This window comes from Hyperoodon ampullatus (genome assembly GCF_949752795.1).
Source record: "Hyperoodon ampullatus genome assembly, chromosome: 18".
NCBI lineage: Eukaryota > Metazoa > Chordata > Mammalia > Artiodactyla > Ziphiidae > Hyperoodon > Hyperoodon ampullatus.
The window spans coordinates 53,687,339-53,703,213 of NC_136931.1; the positions used below are offsets into that span (position 1 = coordinate 53,687,339).

At 53.3% G+C, this 15,875-nt stretch overlaps 1 protein-coding gene across 1 annotated transcript in view; it reads right to left on the reverse strand.

Annotated features, from left to right (window-relative positions):
* The window catches only part of NOVA2 (NOVA alternative splicing regulator 2), a gene marked incomplete at both ends in the record, with an annotated part of 77,032 nt that extends 65,473 nt beyond the window's left edge, over positions 1-11,559 (reverse strand). The window contains 2 exons of the mRNA XM_079724115.1: positions 2,161-2,304; positions 11,283-11,559. Coding sequence (XP_079580241.1) covers positions 2,161-2,304; positions 11,283-11,559 — 421 coding nt within the window. The remainder of the gene's footprint in view (positions 1-2,160; positions 2,305-11,282) is intronic.
* Between the last annotated feature and the right edge of the window lie 4,316 nt (positions 11,560-15,875).

Here is a 15,875-nt window from a genome sequence, read left to right on the forward strand (position 1 = left end):
TGGGATGTGAGATCCGGGAGGGCTAGGCTGGGGTGTCTCAGCCACTGCTTGTGTCCCCATCTCGGTCCGGTATGGTGCTGGCATAGAGAAGATGCTCAGAGAATATATGTTGAATGAATGAATGAAAGGTATCAGCCAGGAGCAGAGGAACCCATGCTTGAGCAGGAGCGTCTCCATTTCTCATGTTCCTGTGGGTCCTGGGAAGTCCTAGGGACAGGACCAGGATGTAGGGAGCTGTGTCCTGCATCTCTGAGCCAGGAGCCAGTATATGCTGTATGATCTGGAAGTTCCAATTTGGGGGTGGGGAGCGGGGCTGGCTGCACATCCAGGGGCTGGGGAGAGACGCTGGCTCACGTTGCTTGTTTGAACTTGGCCCAGAAGAGAGGCAATGACTGTCCCATCCTCTGGGGTTCTAGGCTGCCTGGCCAGTGGGATGTGTCACTGAGTTGAGAGGGAATGACATGTGTTATGTCACAGAATGTGATCCAGGGGCAAGGAACCAAGTGTCCTTGGATGAAAGTCCCAAGCAGAGGTCTCATCCGTATCTTGTGGGCTAGGGGAGTGAGGGGGAAACTGGGCCAGGGAGGAAGAGAAAAGGGGGTTGTGCCAGGTTCCCTGGACTGTTCTCTAAACCTCTTGCCAAAGCTGCTTAGTTAGATGGGAGGCAGGGGGGTGGAGGGAGGAGAGAGAGAGAGAGAGAGAGAGAGACACAGAGAGGGAGGGAGGGAGAGAGAGAGAGAGAGAGAGAGAGAATATGAATTTGTCCTGACCCTCGGCTCCAGCTCTGGTGTTTGACCTAAAAAATCCAAGGGGATTAAGGATGAACTAGAGCCAGTGCTGGACCAGAGATGCAGTTCAGGGGGCCTTCCCTGGATTCCTAGATGTCAAAACTCAGGCACAGGTCTTGGGAGGGATATATGAAGGGGTGAGAGATATTGAGGGAGAATACAGAGAGTGGAGGGGCCTGGAAAAATTTATGATTGAAGGAAGGGAGATAGAGCTGGAGGAGAGGCAGAAAAGGGGCTGATTTTGGAGAGAGGGGAAGAAAAAAACCACGAGGGAGCTGAGATTTAGGAGAAAAAGAGAAACATAAAGGGAGATGGGTAAGCAGGGGCAGAAAGAAATGAGGGGCAGGGCTTCCACGGTGGCGCAGTGGTTGAGAGTCCGCCTGCCGATGCAGGGGACACGGGTTCGTGCCCCGGTCCGGGAAGATCCCACATGCTGCGGAGCGGCTGGGCCCGTGAGCCATGGCCGCTAAGCCTGCGCGTTCGGAGCCTGTGCTCCGCAACGGGAGAGGCCACAACAGTGAGAGGCCCGCGTACAGCAAAAAAAAAAAAAAAAAAAGAAATGAGGGGCAACGCCGGCAAAGAATGACCCCATTGAGGGGCGCTACCAACTACTGCTTGAATGGGTGACTGAACAGAGTTGGGAGAGGAAGACAGAGAAAAATGTGAGAATAAGAGAAGTGGGGGAAAAGGAAAAGATGGGGAGAGAGATGGGAAGACAGAAAGGGAAGGGAAGAGGAGGGGAGGAAGAGGAAAAAGCCAAGACAGACAGCACAGACTGGCTGGGAGGCTAAGAGAACAGAGATGGGGGATGTCCAAACGGAACCAGAAAGACAGAGCAGAAAGCAGAGCAGGAGGAGACAGAGAGAAGCCGATGGGAATGGAGCCTAAGGGAACAAGAGACGGGAAAGTCAGAAACAGAATGAGAGACACATAAAGAATGACACAGATGGAAAACCAGTGCGACTCATATTGGGGCAAGATGGGGTGACAGAGAAATCCAAAGGGAAAGAGTGAGGGTCTATGTAACATGCATGGCTGGTCCCCCAAGCCCTGAGGGACACCCTAACACCTGCCTCCTCGGCCCCCCCCAGCTCCTCCAACTGACCCAAAGGGGCAGGTGTGTGGGAAGGGGCACATCTGCCAGCACATCATGCAAATGAGCTCATGAATATGCAGCAGCCCCATTGTCTTGCCCTGCCCCCACCCCCATCTGCTCAGGCCTGGCCCCTGGGGCCGAGGGCAGCTCTGTCCCCTTAGGGGGAGGGGAGGCCCCCTACCACTCTCACTGCCCCTAGGGCAGCCCTTCCCCCTCCTAGAGGGCCCAGGTGGGAGGGATGGGAGGCCGGAGGAAGAGGGCTGGGCTGGGGCTCACCCGGATAGAAGTCTTTGGACTTGGAGAGCTTGATGGTAGCTCCCGTCTCCTTCTGCAGCTGCACGATGGTCTGCCCGCCCTTGCCAATGATGGAGCCCGCCGCGTAGCTGGGGATCAGCACCTTCAGGAAGTATTCGCCTTCCTCTGCAGGGGCACACAGAGGGGGCGGGAGTCAGGGGAGAAGGGTCTTCACCTTTGGACAGTACCTCCAGGGAGGCACTGGCATGGGCTGGGCTAGGAAACCACTGGGGTCACAGTAACACAGAGAAGCCATGACCAGGAGAACAGCAGTAGGAAAATAAAACACGTCATGATCTTCATTCGCTCATTTATTCATTCATTCCACAAATAATTCCTGAGCACCTGCTACGTGCTTGGCACCGTTCTAGTGAAACAGCCATGAAGAAAACAGACAAAGCTCCCTGATTTCGCAAATAAGGCAAATAAGGCCAAAAGAGTTTTGGTGATTCAGCCAAGAGCTCACACAGCTACACTCTTTTAGAGGGGGGAGACAGACAGTATGTTTTACGTTGTCGGATGGTGGTAAGTACTAAGAAAACAAAAAGAGGCAGGAAAGAGGAAGGGGAGTGTAGGTGCTGCATTGTCAGATCCAATGGCCAGGAAAGCCTTCCCCAAGAATGTGGCATTCTTTGTTCATCAAACATTTCTATAGCACCCAATATGCGCTAGACTCTGTTCCAAATAATTTACAAATACGAGTTTTTTTTTTTTCATTTTCACCCTGATGCTATGAGGGAGGTACTTTTAAAAAAAAACCCATTCTACAGATAAGTAAACAAAGGTGAAGAAATTGCTCCCGTTCACATAGCTAGTAGGTGGCAGGGCTGAGATCTGAACCCCACCTGGCTCCAGAGTCCATGCTCTGAAACATTATGATACACTGTTTCCAGGCTGTGGAGGAGGAAACAGAACTATGGGGCTATGTGCAGGAAGAGCAAGTGCAAAGGCCCTGGGATGGGGTTATGCCTGCGTTGTTTGAGTGAGAGAGAGGTGGCCAGTGTTGCTGGGGCTGACTGAGAGAGGAGGAGAGTTACAAGAAATGAGGGCTGAGAGGGTTGGAGGTAGTGGTGGAGTGTTCAGGCTTGTGGACCAAGGTGGTTTTTATTCCAAGTGAGATGAGAGCTACGGGAAGGCTCTGAGCAGAGGAGGGATGTGATCTGTCTTAGATTTTAAGAAGATCCCTCTGATGCTCATGAGGTGAGCAGACTGTGACAAGCATGGGTGGAAGAGCAAGAGGCAACTGCAATGGTCCAGGCAGGAAGGGATGGTGGTCTGACTGGGGGAAGCAGCGAAGGGGGAGGGGAGAGGAGGGCTGGACTCCGGAGAGGTTCTAACACTCACTACTGAGCCGGTGCTCTGCTGAGTGCTTTGCCAGCTTGATCTCATCCATTCCTCACAACCGCCCACTGAGGTGGGTAGAATGAGCTCCATTTTTACATAAGGAGAAACTGAGGCACAGAGCGGCACAGAGCAGTGAAGGTACCGGCCCAAGGGCACCGAGACAGTCGCTGGGTTGAGATTCAAATGCAACTCTGATTCATTTTTCGCCCATCCATGCTTAACACTTTCCCCTGATGGTGGCTAAAGACCAACGTGCTCCAGGACAGACTCAAAGACCTAGAGGTGGTGAAGTGGCACCTAGGACCCTTTATGGGGCTTTGGTCATTCTTTGTTATGGACTAGTTTTCTTGGTCACGTGTAAAGCCCTTTGTTAATGCAGTCTCAAGGCAAGTGCCTAACCTTTCCCACCTTCTAACCAAACTGTTGCCCCCAGGGTAGACATTTGGGAACCTTCTGAGTCTAAGTTACTTTGTGATTTGACCCGTCCACATTTCCAGCTGCACACCCTCATCTTCCTCCAGATGCACTAGACACATTTTCCTTTTTGTTCCGCAAACTTCCCTCCTCCCTCCCACCTCAGGGCCTTTGCACATTCTCTTTGCCTGGAACTCCCCTCCCTCAGTGAATTCCTCTTGTCCTTCAGGTCCCCCCTCAAATGTCCCTTCTTGGACTGGAACCCTGAGGAGGGGAAGGATTCCTCTATCTCATGCCTTCGGAACGATGTACCACAGTCATCCAGTGTGGGCCACATCACTGAAGCTCGCTCTTGTGTCCATGGACTCATGCAGCGCCCAGCGCTTGGTAGGCATACAATAAACACTGGGAAAAGGAAGGGACGAGCCAGGCCATTTTGCTTCCAAAGCTTAAGGTCTTAGGCCATCATCCCCCACTGGTTTTTCAACTTTTTCTTTTAAGCAAAGGAAACCTATTTTCAATGTCTCCCGTGAAACTCCAACATTCAGAGCAGATAAAAGAGAAACTGCTCTGTTGAAAGTGGGGGCAGGGTGGGACTTCCCTGGCGGTCCAGTGGTTAAGATTCTGTGCTTCCACTGCAGGGGCCGCGGGTTTGATCCCTGGTGGGGGAACTAAGATCCCGCATGCCGCACCGTGCAGCCAAAAATTTTAAAATTTAAAATAAAAGTGGGGGCAGGACTGGGGGTCTGGGAGTCATGCCCATCTCCACCTGGTCCCTTAAGACTGAAAGTTCTGGGTTCCCTGATGTGTGAAGATGGAGGTATGAGAGCGGGATGTGGCTTTGCAGGCATGGGGAGGGGTCCAGAATTAAGGAGTTTCCTTTAGCCCAAGGCAATCCTCTTAAACTTGCCTAATCAGACCACTAAGCCTATTAGGTAATTAGCCCCCCAGGGTGCCCTTCCATCAATCATCCTGACACCCTCCCCCCTCAAATTACTTCCTTCCCTGGGCTCACAGAGGTGGCCCCTTGCCAGCCCTGCCCCTCAACCTGACAGAGATGGGGGGCCAGTTCTCCACCTTTGGAAGGCTCAGAAAGATGGGAAGGTGTTCTCACTAGAACTCCATCCTCTTTCCTTCTTTGATTTCATTCCCCATCTTTTCTCCAGCCAGAGCCACTTCCCCAGCTTCCCTCCTGAAGATGGAAGGTAATCGTCTGCTCTGAAGAAAACTGGGGATGTCCCCCACTCCCCTCCTTCACACTTCCTCAGGTTTTGTCTGAGAATCTCCAAATGAAATGGCAGAAACAGCCCTAGAGTGAGTGCAACTTTTGTTGCTGATGGGTTGTGTGGCCTTGGGTGAGTCTCCTCACCTCTTTGGGCCTCTGTTTTCTTTTTTTTTTTTTTTTTTTTTTTTTTTTTGTGGTACGCGGGCCTCTCACTGTTGTGGCCTCTCCCGTTGCGGAGCACAGGCTCCGGATGCGCAGGCTCAGCAGCCATGGCTCACGGGCCCAGCCGCTCCGCGGCATATGGGATCCTCCCAGACCGGGGCACGAACCCGTATCCCCTGCATCAGCAGGCGGACTCTCAACCACTGCGCCACCAGGGAGGCCCGGGCCTCTGTTTTCTCATCTGTAAAATGGGGACAGGAGAACGCTAGTTCCTGGAGTTATCATTAATGAAATGCTAAACTGTAAAGTACTTAGGAGGGTCTCAGGCACACAGACCCCTTGAGAAATGTCAGATATCATCATCATCGTTATTAATATTACCTATTTCATGAACACAGGTAGAGTTCTTATCACAGTGTCTGGTACACAGTAAGTGCTCTATGTCAGAGAGACTTACTGGCAAATGGGGAAATGAGCCTCCAAGGTTTGGGCTTTTGTTAGGAAATAGGAGGGGAGACCCCACTTCCTTCATCATCTTTTCCCAGGCTTCTCCCTGCTTTTTGGAGGAGGAATGTCTTCTCACTGATAGAAACAAGGCTCTGCTTCCACTCACCCTCCCAGAATCCCTGTAACTCTCTTCCTGAATTTGGCCCTTGTTGTATCCCTCTGTACTGTTATTTCCTTGCTTCTTCTCTCCCTCTTCCCTCCCTCATTCCAACCAATCCTTCCTGAGCATCTGCTACATGCCAGGCCTTGTTTTAGATCCTGGGGACATAGCAGGGAACAAGACAGACAGTCCATGCCCTTTAAGTCCACTCCCTCTTAAAATGTAAATGCATCTATTTAAAGAGGACATTTAAAAAATCATTGCTAATAGTCCGAGTTTGAAGGGCTGGTTATATTTTTTTCCTCCCAAAGCACACTGATATAAACTAAAAATGATCCTCCAAAAAAGTTTGTCCGTGGACCCCCTTAAATCCCCTTGTGGGCGCTTGGCAGTCCTTGTATCAGACTAGTGGAAGTTTGGAGGCCCCTCCTCAGAGGCCAGGGTCCTCCTCTCGCCTGTAGAAGCTCAGGATTCTAAGTCCCAGGAGTCCCCATAGCAGCCCACAGTCTGCTCTGGTCTTCTTCAGAATCTTTTGCATCTCCCACCGTGGGAAGCCCACCTCCCCCAGGAAGAAGCCAGGCTTTTATCTGCCAGCCTGCCTTGTAGCAAAGGGCAGACACGTGACCTCAGCTAAACCCGGAGTCCCCAGACCTCACACATCCCACCCCGTTTGAAAAACCAAGGTTCTGCCTGTGAAAAAGTACTTCCTTCTACCAAAGCAAAATCTAGATGCCAGAACTTTCCACCCCCCCCCCTTCACTTTTCCTTTGGGGTCCAGGCAGCTCCCTCTACACAGGACAGCAAATGAAGATGCCAACTTCAGCGCTCCAGGTTCCCCTCTGCTGAGATTTCAATATTTCCACCTTGGGATCAAGCTGCCTTTCCACTTTCTAGTCAGAGTCTCCGGTCCCCCCTTCCCTTTTGTGCCCACCCTCCTCAGGAATGCTTATAAAGGTTTCCAAAAAGTAACCAATATTCCCCTACCTCCACAAATAATGTTAACCTACCCAGAAGATTTGGGGTGCTATGGGAAGAGTGGCACTTTATACCAAAAGGTGGCTTGGATCTGGGAGACGGGGCAGAATCGGATGCGGCAGAGGTGTTGTTTTGGTTACAGTGTATTTCAGGGGGAACCAAAGTTGGGGTGTTGTACTCATGGTTCCTGCTCTTGTCTGGGGGTCGGGGGTGGAAGCATCGGTGTGTCCTGTGGAGGTTTGAGGAGGCTGGGGTGGGATGTTGATATTGTCGTTGGGAGTGCGTGAGGATGTCGCTGGCGGAAGACAAGATGGCAGGGATGTGGTTGGGAGTGGGACCCCTGAGGAGGGATGGGATGTTGGCTGGGTGACATCTTTCTGTGAATGACAGTGTTGCCTGTCCATGTAAGAAATGTCATACAACTGCCTTTGAGTTGTGACATTGTTTCCAAGTGAGAGAGAGAGGTGGATGGGGTATGATTTCCTTGGGGCGAATCACCACTGGATGGTAAATCAGGAATGTGACATTTCCCGTAGCAATACTAATGATGATGATGATAATAGTAATAACAATAGCTATTGTTTATTGAGTGCTTACTATCTGCCAGGCGTGATGCCGTGTGCTTCACATACGATCTCACTGAACCCACACAACAGCCTGGAGAGGTAGAGGTGCATCTTACAGTTCCCATTTTCCAGATGAGGACACTGAGACTCAGAGCAGTGCAAGAACTCACCCGAGGGCCCCACACCAAGCACATGACAGTGATGAGATGAACCCTGGAAGCTCTCATTCTAGGGCTCTTAACCTTGGTGCTACTTTGTGCTAACGATCGAGCATCTTGGGAGCAAGGCCTGGCCGGTGTAAGCTACATGTGGGGTGTGAGGTGTGTGTGGGGGGTGGGGGGGTTGCTGTTTCTGTGTATACGGGGCTGACAGAGGTGGGAATACAGTCAGGAGTATGGGGGCCATTCTAGTAGCACCTTAAGAGTTATCATCTGTAGGAATTCCCTGGCAGTCCAGTGGTTAGGACTGAGCACTTTCACTGGTCAGGGAACTAAGATCCCGCGAGCCACACGGCGTGGCCAAAGAAAGAAAAAGAGTTATCATCTGTACTCAAGGGAGATGCTCTGTTACCGTGCCACCAGACTGGGATTATTTGTTTCTCCAGTGAGTTCCCAACTGGAGTTTCTATCCAACCTCTTCATTCAAGCCCTCCAGTCCTTAGCGCGTCGTCTCCTTCCCAACAGTGTCTGCCTGCCAGTCACAGTGCCCAGAAGCCAGTTTTAACAGCCACCATCTCCTCTATCAGCCCCTAGGCTGGCACCGTGGATAGGAGCTCAATCTGCCCAGGCTGGCACGACTTGCTGTGATACCCTAGGAAGTCCCTTACCCCTCTGAGCCTTGGTTTGCTTGCCTGAAAATGGGGTTCACTATAGAGTCTACCCATCCAATGGAGCCAGCCTCCTGAGTTCAAATCCTGGCTTTGCCTCTTATTAGCTGACTGACCTTGGGCAAGTTAATTAACCTCTCTGTGCCTCAGTGTGTCACCTGTAAGATGGGTAACATGATCAGATTGTAAGGATTATTAAATGATTGGTCCGTGCCCAGTGTTTTCCCTAATACTTTTGGTGCACTGTGGCACCATAACTGTCAGCCATTGTTATAATTTATAATTATTATTTATTTATTAGTAGTAGTATCACATCATAGAATGTTGGGAGAATTAAATGAAATATTGCATGTAAGGCAGTAAGCAAGAATACTGGTAGCTGCTATCATCTGTAACTATTGTTATTTCCCCATTTGGCAGATGGCGACGCTGAAGCTCAGAAAAGGCGTGAGGTTGACCCAGTGTCCCACAGACATGAAAATATTATTGGAAGGAGCCGTCAATTTTGAGATGAAAGTCCTGGACTGTTGCCCAGCTCTGCCCCTGAGGGTTTCTGCAAATGGAGGACTGTCCTTTCGCATCTCTGGGCCTCAGTTTCCCCTGGGAAGAGTCTGGAGGAGAGGGTCCCTAAGGGCTCACCCTAGTTTCCCCACAGCTGAAGGAGGCAGGATGCACAGTGGCTGAGCACATGAGCTCTGGAGCCAGGCAGCCCAGGGTTGGAGAGATCCCAGCTTCCCCACTATGAGCTGTGTGAGTTCGGGCTAGTGGCTTCATTTCGCTAAGCCTCAGTTTTCCTCATCTGAAAAAGCAGCTCAAACCATCTCCCCCGAGGGTTGTACTGGGAAATTAACCCATATCTCAGAGCCTGACTCGTAATAGGTGCTAAACACTTGGACCTGACTGTCCTGGCAGCATCGCAGTTAGGTGGTGCTGCTCTGCTCTGAGTGCTCAGATTCTGAGCATCTCAGCCTCTTTAAGAGAAGGATGAGACCTCCTCCCCTCCCCCCCAGCAGGGGTGGGGCTGGACCTCCAGGCTGGGTTCAGGGACCGCCTGGGTACCCAACTCTTCCTAGGACTGGGAATGGCAGTGAGGCAGGAAGGAGGCAAGGATGTGGCAGGGACACATTCATGTGTGTGCTGGGGGTGGGGGAGCAGGAAGAAGGACAGGAAACTCCCTCCCACCCCTCCCCCAACTTCCCTTTCCTCCAATTTCTGCTGGACACCCTCACAGGCAGCCAGGGGTTCCCCATTTCCTATTGCACCTGGCCAGGGGTGGCAGGGGGCTGGGACGGGAGGAAGAGATGGCTCCTGTTCATCCAAGGAGAGGAGGTGGGAGGTCCCCACCCCACCCACCACAATGCCCGAGGCCATCCCTTTCCCATCCGGAGGAAAAGGCCAGAGGAAGCAGAGATTTTGGCCAAGGTGACCGCTGGGAGGGGCTTGTCTGTTCTGGGGTCTCCCTCCTTCCAGGGAGCTAATGGGCTGGGCTCTGAGTCCCCTGACAAACCCTACCTCACGGGTAGACATACACCTAGAGTTCCCAGCTTGGCTTTTATTCTCTGGTACACATACCTCTTCACACACACACAGTGAGGGTCCCTCTTGTCTTACACACACACTCCTTCTGTGTTGTCAAACATGCAGCCATCACACAAACACACACACACACACACAATCCCTTGTCACACACACACAGAATCATCCCCACACCAACCATTTCACACACAGCCCCTTGTTACACATATACACACACTTGGGTGTCACACACACACTTTCCCTTTTCCCATCCCTTGGGTGTCACATGCACACGTTCCTGCACCCTGTCACATGGGCCCCCATCCTTCCCTTCCCTTGTTACACACCCTCGTGAATTTCACCACAGAGCCCCAGTCTCTCCCCTGTCATACACCCACCTTCCCTTGTTGCACACACCCCCTCTGATGTCACCGTTGCACACCTCCGTGTGTCACACCCAGCCACAGCCTCTCTGGAGTCACGCCCACACTCTTTTTTTGTCATATACCCACACCAGCTTCTCCTGGTCCCACCCCACCCAGGACACGCCTGTGTCACACACACTGAACTGCCATCCTCTGATCCACACAGCCTCTCATGGCTCACACCCAGAGCCGGCCCATTCGGCAGCCCACACACACCTCCTTGCATGTCACACACACCCTCTCACTCATGTGTCACACTCTGCCACAGTCCCCTCTGGAGTGACATGCACGCACTTGTCACATATACCCTTATGGGGGTCTCAAACACGGACCCCAGCCCCTCTCACCCTCTCATCTCTTACACACACACACACACACACACACACACACACCCTCCTTCCTGTCATATCCATGATCCTTAATGTCACACATCCAGGCCTTACAGGGCTCACACGAACACACACACACACCTGTCCCAGCCACACATTCTCTCACTGAGCTTTACACACCCACCCTTTCCTCTATGTCACCCAACACACCCACCTAGCTTGTCCCCACGCAAAATCCCGCCCATGGCCCACACATGCCTCCCTCCGGGACAACCCTTGCTCAGGACATCCCCAGGGAGGGAGGCTGGGAAGCTCCGGGCCCACAGGCCTCCTCAGTTCCTTCCCCTCCCCCCGCCAGGACACGCCAGCCCGGGAACACCCCTGCCCCGAAAGGGTCACATCACACACCCCTCAAGGACACAGAGACACCCGCCCGGAGGCACCCACGCCCCCCATCCTTTGCGCGCCCCCAAGGACACTTACCACCCCCTCCCCCCCAAGTCCTCTCAACGCAGACAAAGCTCCCAGCCCAGGGCCGCGGCGAGAGGGGGAAGGGGTCCTGTTCCCTCCCCAGCTCCCCTCTCCATTCCCCAGTCTAGGGAGGGGCGCCCTTCCCCTCCCCAGAGCCCTTGCACCTGCCATTTGGGGGGGAGGAGGCTGGAGAAAGGCGCGGCCCCCTGCCCGCTCCCCCACCCGGAGCCGCAGCCCTTTCTCACCTCCCGTGTTGCTGCGCTTGGTGCAGACCACCTCGGGGGGCGTTTCGAGGGGCCTTTTGCGGGAATCCGGGGCCTCGGGCTCCATGGGGGGGGCCTGGGGCGGCGGCTGCTGCTGCTGCGGCGGCTGCGGCGGCGGCGGCGGCGGCTGCTGTGGCGGCGGCGACGGCTGCTGGGGAGGCTGGGGTTGCGGCGGCGGCGGCGGCGGGGGCGGCGGCGGCTGCGGGGCCGCGGAGGCCGTGAAGAGGCCGTGCACCGCGCCGGCGGCCATCATCCTCATGGTGGGGGGGGCGGGGGACGGGGGAGAGGGAGGGGGAGGGAAGGGGATGTGGGAGGGGGAGGGGGCGGTGGCGGAGGGATGGGGGAGGGGGAACCCCGGAGAGGGGAGGAGGGAGGGAGCTGCTTCTGGGGGGCTGACAGAGCCTGGAGAGCGGATGTGAGCGGGACGGGAAGGAAAAGGGGGTCTCGGATAGGGCCCAGAGAGAACTGAGGGGTGGGGTCTCTCTCAAGATTACGGAGGCCGGGAACTGGCCGCGCCACTTGGGGGGACGGGACCCCCTTCTTTGCTCCCCGGGGCAGAGGGCCTAGCCCCCCCAGACCCTGCCCGGGGCGGGGGGCCGGAGGAACGGGGCCGGAGATGGGAGGCGGAGGCGGCCGCTAGTGGGGACCCGGGGGGCGGCGAGCGCGGGCGGCAGCGGTGGCTGGGCTGGCGGTGGCTGCTGGCCCGAGCATCTTCTTCCCGGAGGCTCCCACAGCGGCCTGGCCCCTCCCACCCGCGCAAGGTCACGCCCATGCAGGTCAGGGCCACGCCCTTCGACGCCCTATTGGCCTGTCCTTGAATCCTGGACCACGCCCCCTGAGTTGACCACGCCCCTCCCGCAGCTACGAGAGGGACCAGGCTCCCCCAGGCTGCAATAAGGACCCTGGACTCCTCCACAGCTTCCCCACCCCTCGCCTGTAATGAGCGTTTATTGAACAAGTACTTACCATGTGCCAGGTCCGGTTCTAAGTAAGCACTTCACAAACATTATCACATTTAATTCCTAGAGCAACGGATTCTGTGAGGTACTCCTGTTACCCCCGTTTTACAAATGAGGAAACTGAGCCTCAGCCACTTGACATCACTTGATTGCTAAAAGAAATCCCACTTCACATGTCTCCCACCCCCGACAGCTGGGAAATTGCTCCTCAAATCTTTCATCTATCCCTTGAAGAATCGACACAGAGTTACTGCAACGGCTTAGGGGATTGAGTTCAATGAACACCTGACTTACAAAATGTAGTGCTTGAGCCTAGCACCCAACTGACACTCAATTCAATCAGTGGCACTTACGAACCTACAAAGTGACAGGCACTGTCCCAAACACTGGGATACAACAGGGGACTAAACAGACTTGGCCCTTAAAGAGTATTACTATTCACGTCATTAAGAAAACCTGATTTTCATATGACAGATGGAGGCCCAGGAATGTGGAGTGTAGCTTGTCCAAGGGTGTATAGGTAGACAGAGGGAAAACGGATTCAAGCATAGGCCAAGCTTAATTTCAGAGCCCAAAGTCACTGGAAGTAGGGGCCCCTTCCTTAGAATGGATCATTGCTAATATTTAATTTTGTCTGATACATGAATTTTCTTCTCCCTGGATTTCTGGTCTCCAAGGATTCTTTTTCCTTCCTAGGTCAGCCAGAGGCAAGATTAGGCTCAGAGGGGGCCTGGATGGGGGTAATTGTGGCAGCTGGGGGGCCCCTCCCTCTGCTCCACCCCACTCCTGTCCCTCCCTTGCCACGCTCTCAGGTCCCCAGGATGGGGAGGGTAGCAGATGGCCTGGGGTGGATGGGGTGGCCGCCCATCTGTCCCCTCCCCCCCATTGTCCCCAGAGTCAAAGGGGATGGGAGGGGGTTGTGGTCCACTGCAGTCTGGATCCTCCCCCTCCATCTTCTTGGAGGGAGCTGAGGAGCTGGTTGCCATGGAGACAGAGAAGAGGCAGAGGGATGCAGGGAGATACTGGGGTCAGGCAGAGATCCACACCTTAGACCTTCGAGTCACACGTAGTCACACCACACAGGTATATATATCCCAACATCCGTGGAGTAAGGTGTGAAATTCCCCCCGACACACACAGAGTCACACAGGTCCCCCTGCAGACACACAGGTGCACTCAACAATTTTACACAGGCACATTCTAATGTATGAAGAAGACTCACAGGGAATAGGCATACACACACATACACACACACTCATAATGCATAATGCACATTCACTCATGTGAATGTGCATTATGCATTATGCACATTCACAAAGCCACGCCACAGGTTCTTATGCACAAATAGATACATAATCTAATATCTGAGTATGTCCCAGGTGCACCTATTCAGAGCCAAAACAAATCCACACTTGGCCACACACATGATGAGAAGTTACACGTACAGGATCAAAGCTACAAGACATACACAACCTATGTTACATAAGGCATACATGTTAGTGACGTGATATATAGACTGACAAACAGACTCAATTGTGTCTTCCACACTAATTGTGGAATCACACACATTTAGATACATGGCCCATGTAGACTAATGCACAAAATGCATGGGACCTTGCAGGCCACTCAGCAACACACACGGCACACATGGAGTCAGGGTGCTGCTCAGCCCCCACCCTCAAGTCATGCCTGCAGCCCCAGTTCTACACCCCCCCCAAGCCCTCCCATTTGGACACACACAACAGCACGGTCGGTCACGCACTCACACTCACACACAAACACAAACCTCCTCCTAGATATTTTTAAACCCAGGCTAGTTCTGCTGCTATGGCAACCGCCCCAAACCCATTGCCATAGCAACACAACGTCAGCCTTCCAAGCACCAAATCCTGGGGGATTGCAGGGCCCCAATCAGAGGCCGGTACAGGGGGAGGCTGCACCCTCTGCCATCATCTGTGCCACCCCAGTACCCCCACCTTAGAACCTTTAGGGAAGCAATCACCCTAGGCTGGGCAGGGGCTGGAACCAGGGATACAAGACCCCCAGGCCGAGCTGGAGACAAGGGCAGCTCTCAACTTGCTTTCTCCTCCTGCCCCACAAGAGCTTTATGGAGGGGCTCATGGGACAAAAGTCAGCCTGTACTGGACACACACAAGCCTGGTTTTGAAACCTGGCTCTGCCATTTACAGGCTGTGTGACTTGGGCATGTCCTTACCCTCTCTGAGTCTCCTGTTCCTTAATTCGGAAAATGTCATTGCTGCTGTTACTAACATCCCGAAGGACTATTGTGACTAGGTGGTTAAAAGCCCAGGCAGATCTGCGTCTAAATTCTGACTCTTCTGCTTCCTAGCTGTGCGAACTCAGGCAAGGGCCTCTCTTTCTCTGCGACAAACTTCAGGGGCAAATAGTAGTCTAATTACATAGAGATGTTGGGAAGATTCCCAGCCAAGGGGTGTGGCCACTGATCTAAGAACTTTACACTTAGCCCAACTTGTTTAAGTCTTGAGCATGGCTTTATGGGTAGTTACTATTATTATTCCTATTTTGCAGTAAAGGAAACTGAGGTTCAGCGAGCTTGCCTCGGATCACACAGCTACAAAGTTTTGAAGCAAGAGATTTGAACCCAGACAGTCAAAGATGCATCCTTAGCCATTTCTCTCTCTTGCCTCTCAAAGAGGGGAGTTTGGAGAAGAGTGATAGAATGGTGGATTCTTGGAAATGCTTTCTGGCCTCGGTTTTCTAGCCTGCAAAATGGGGGTTCAACCAGTACTGCTGGCTGGGATGTTGAAGGATCTCTGAGGCAGCTTGCACCTGGAGGCTCTGGGGATGAGCTGGCACAGCTGAGTTCTCTGTGTAGGTGGGGAGCAGACTAGGAGGGGCAGGGCCAGCGGGCGAGTGGGCAGGCTCAGGAAGGGGGGTTGGCTGGGACTCAGGCCCTGCTCTCCTCCTTCCCAGCCTGGTGACTTCAGGCATGGGCTTTCTCCAGTATGAGCCTCAGTCTCACCATCTGTCAACTGGGAATCATTAACAGTGCTTGGGGTGTGGCCGGGAGTCCAAGACCAAAGCAGGTAAAATCACTTGGCATGGGTCCCAGCAAAGAGAGAAATCTAAGCTGATATTAACATCATCCATCCAGTCTGTACATGGGATTTAGGAGAGGCAGGTCTGTGTAGTTCAGGGTTTGGCAAAATGTTTTGACCCACAGTTACATCGTGATTCCAAGGCATATGACACTGAAACAAAAGTTTCTTTTTTTTTTAAATTTTATTTGTATTTTGGCTGCTTTGGGTCTTCCTTGCTGCGCGAGGGCTTTCTTTACTTGCGGCAAGTGGGGGTTACTCTTCGGTGCGGTGGGCCGGCTTCTCATTGCGGTGGCTTCTCTTGTTGCGGAGCACGGGCTCTAGGTGCACAGGCTCAGTAGTTGTGGTGCAAGGGCTCAGTTGCTCCGCAGCATGTGGGATCTTCCCGGACTGGGGATCAAACCCGTGTCCCCTGCATTGGCAGGCAGATTCTCAACTACTGCGCCACCAGGGAAGTCCCCAAAAGTTTCTTGAAATCATACTTCACCTATACCTTAGTCTATACTATGTCTATACTATGTGCACAGACTCTGATC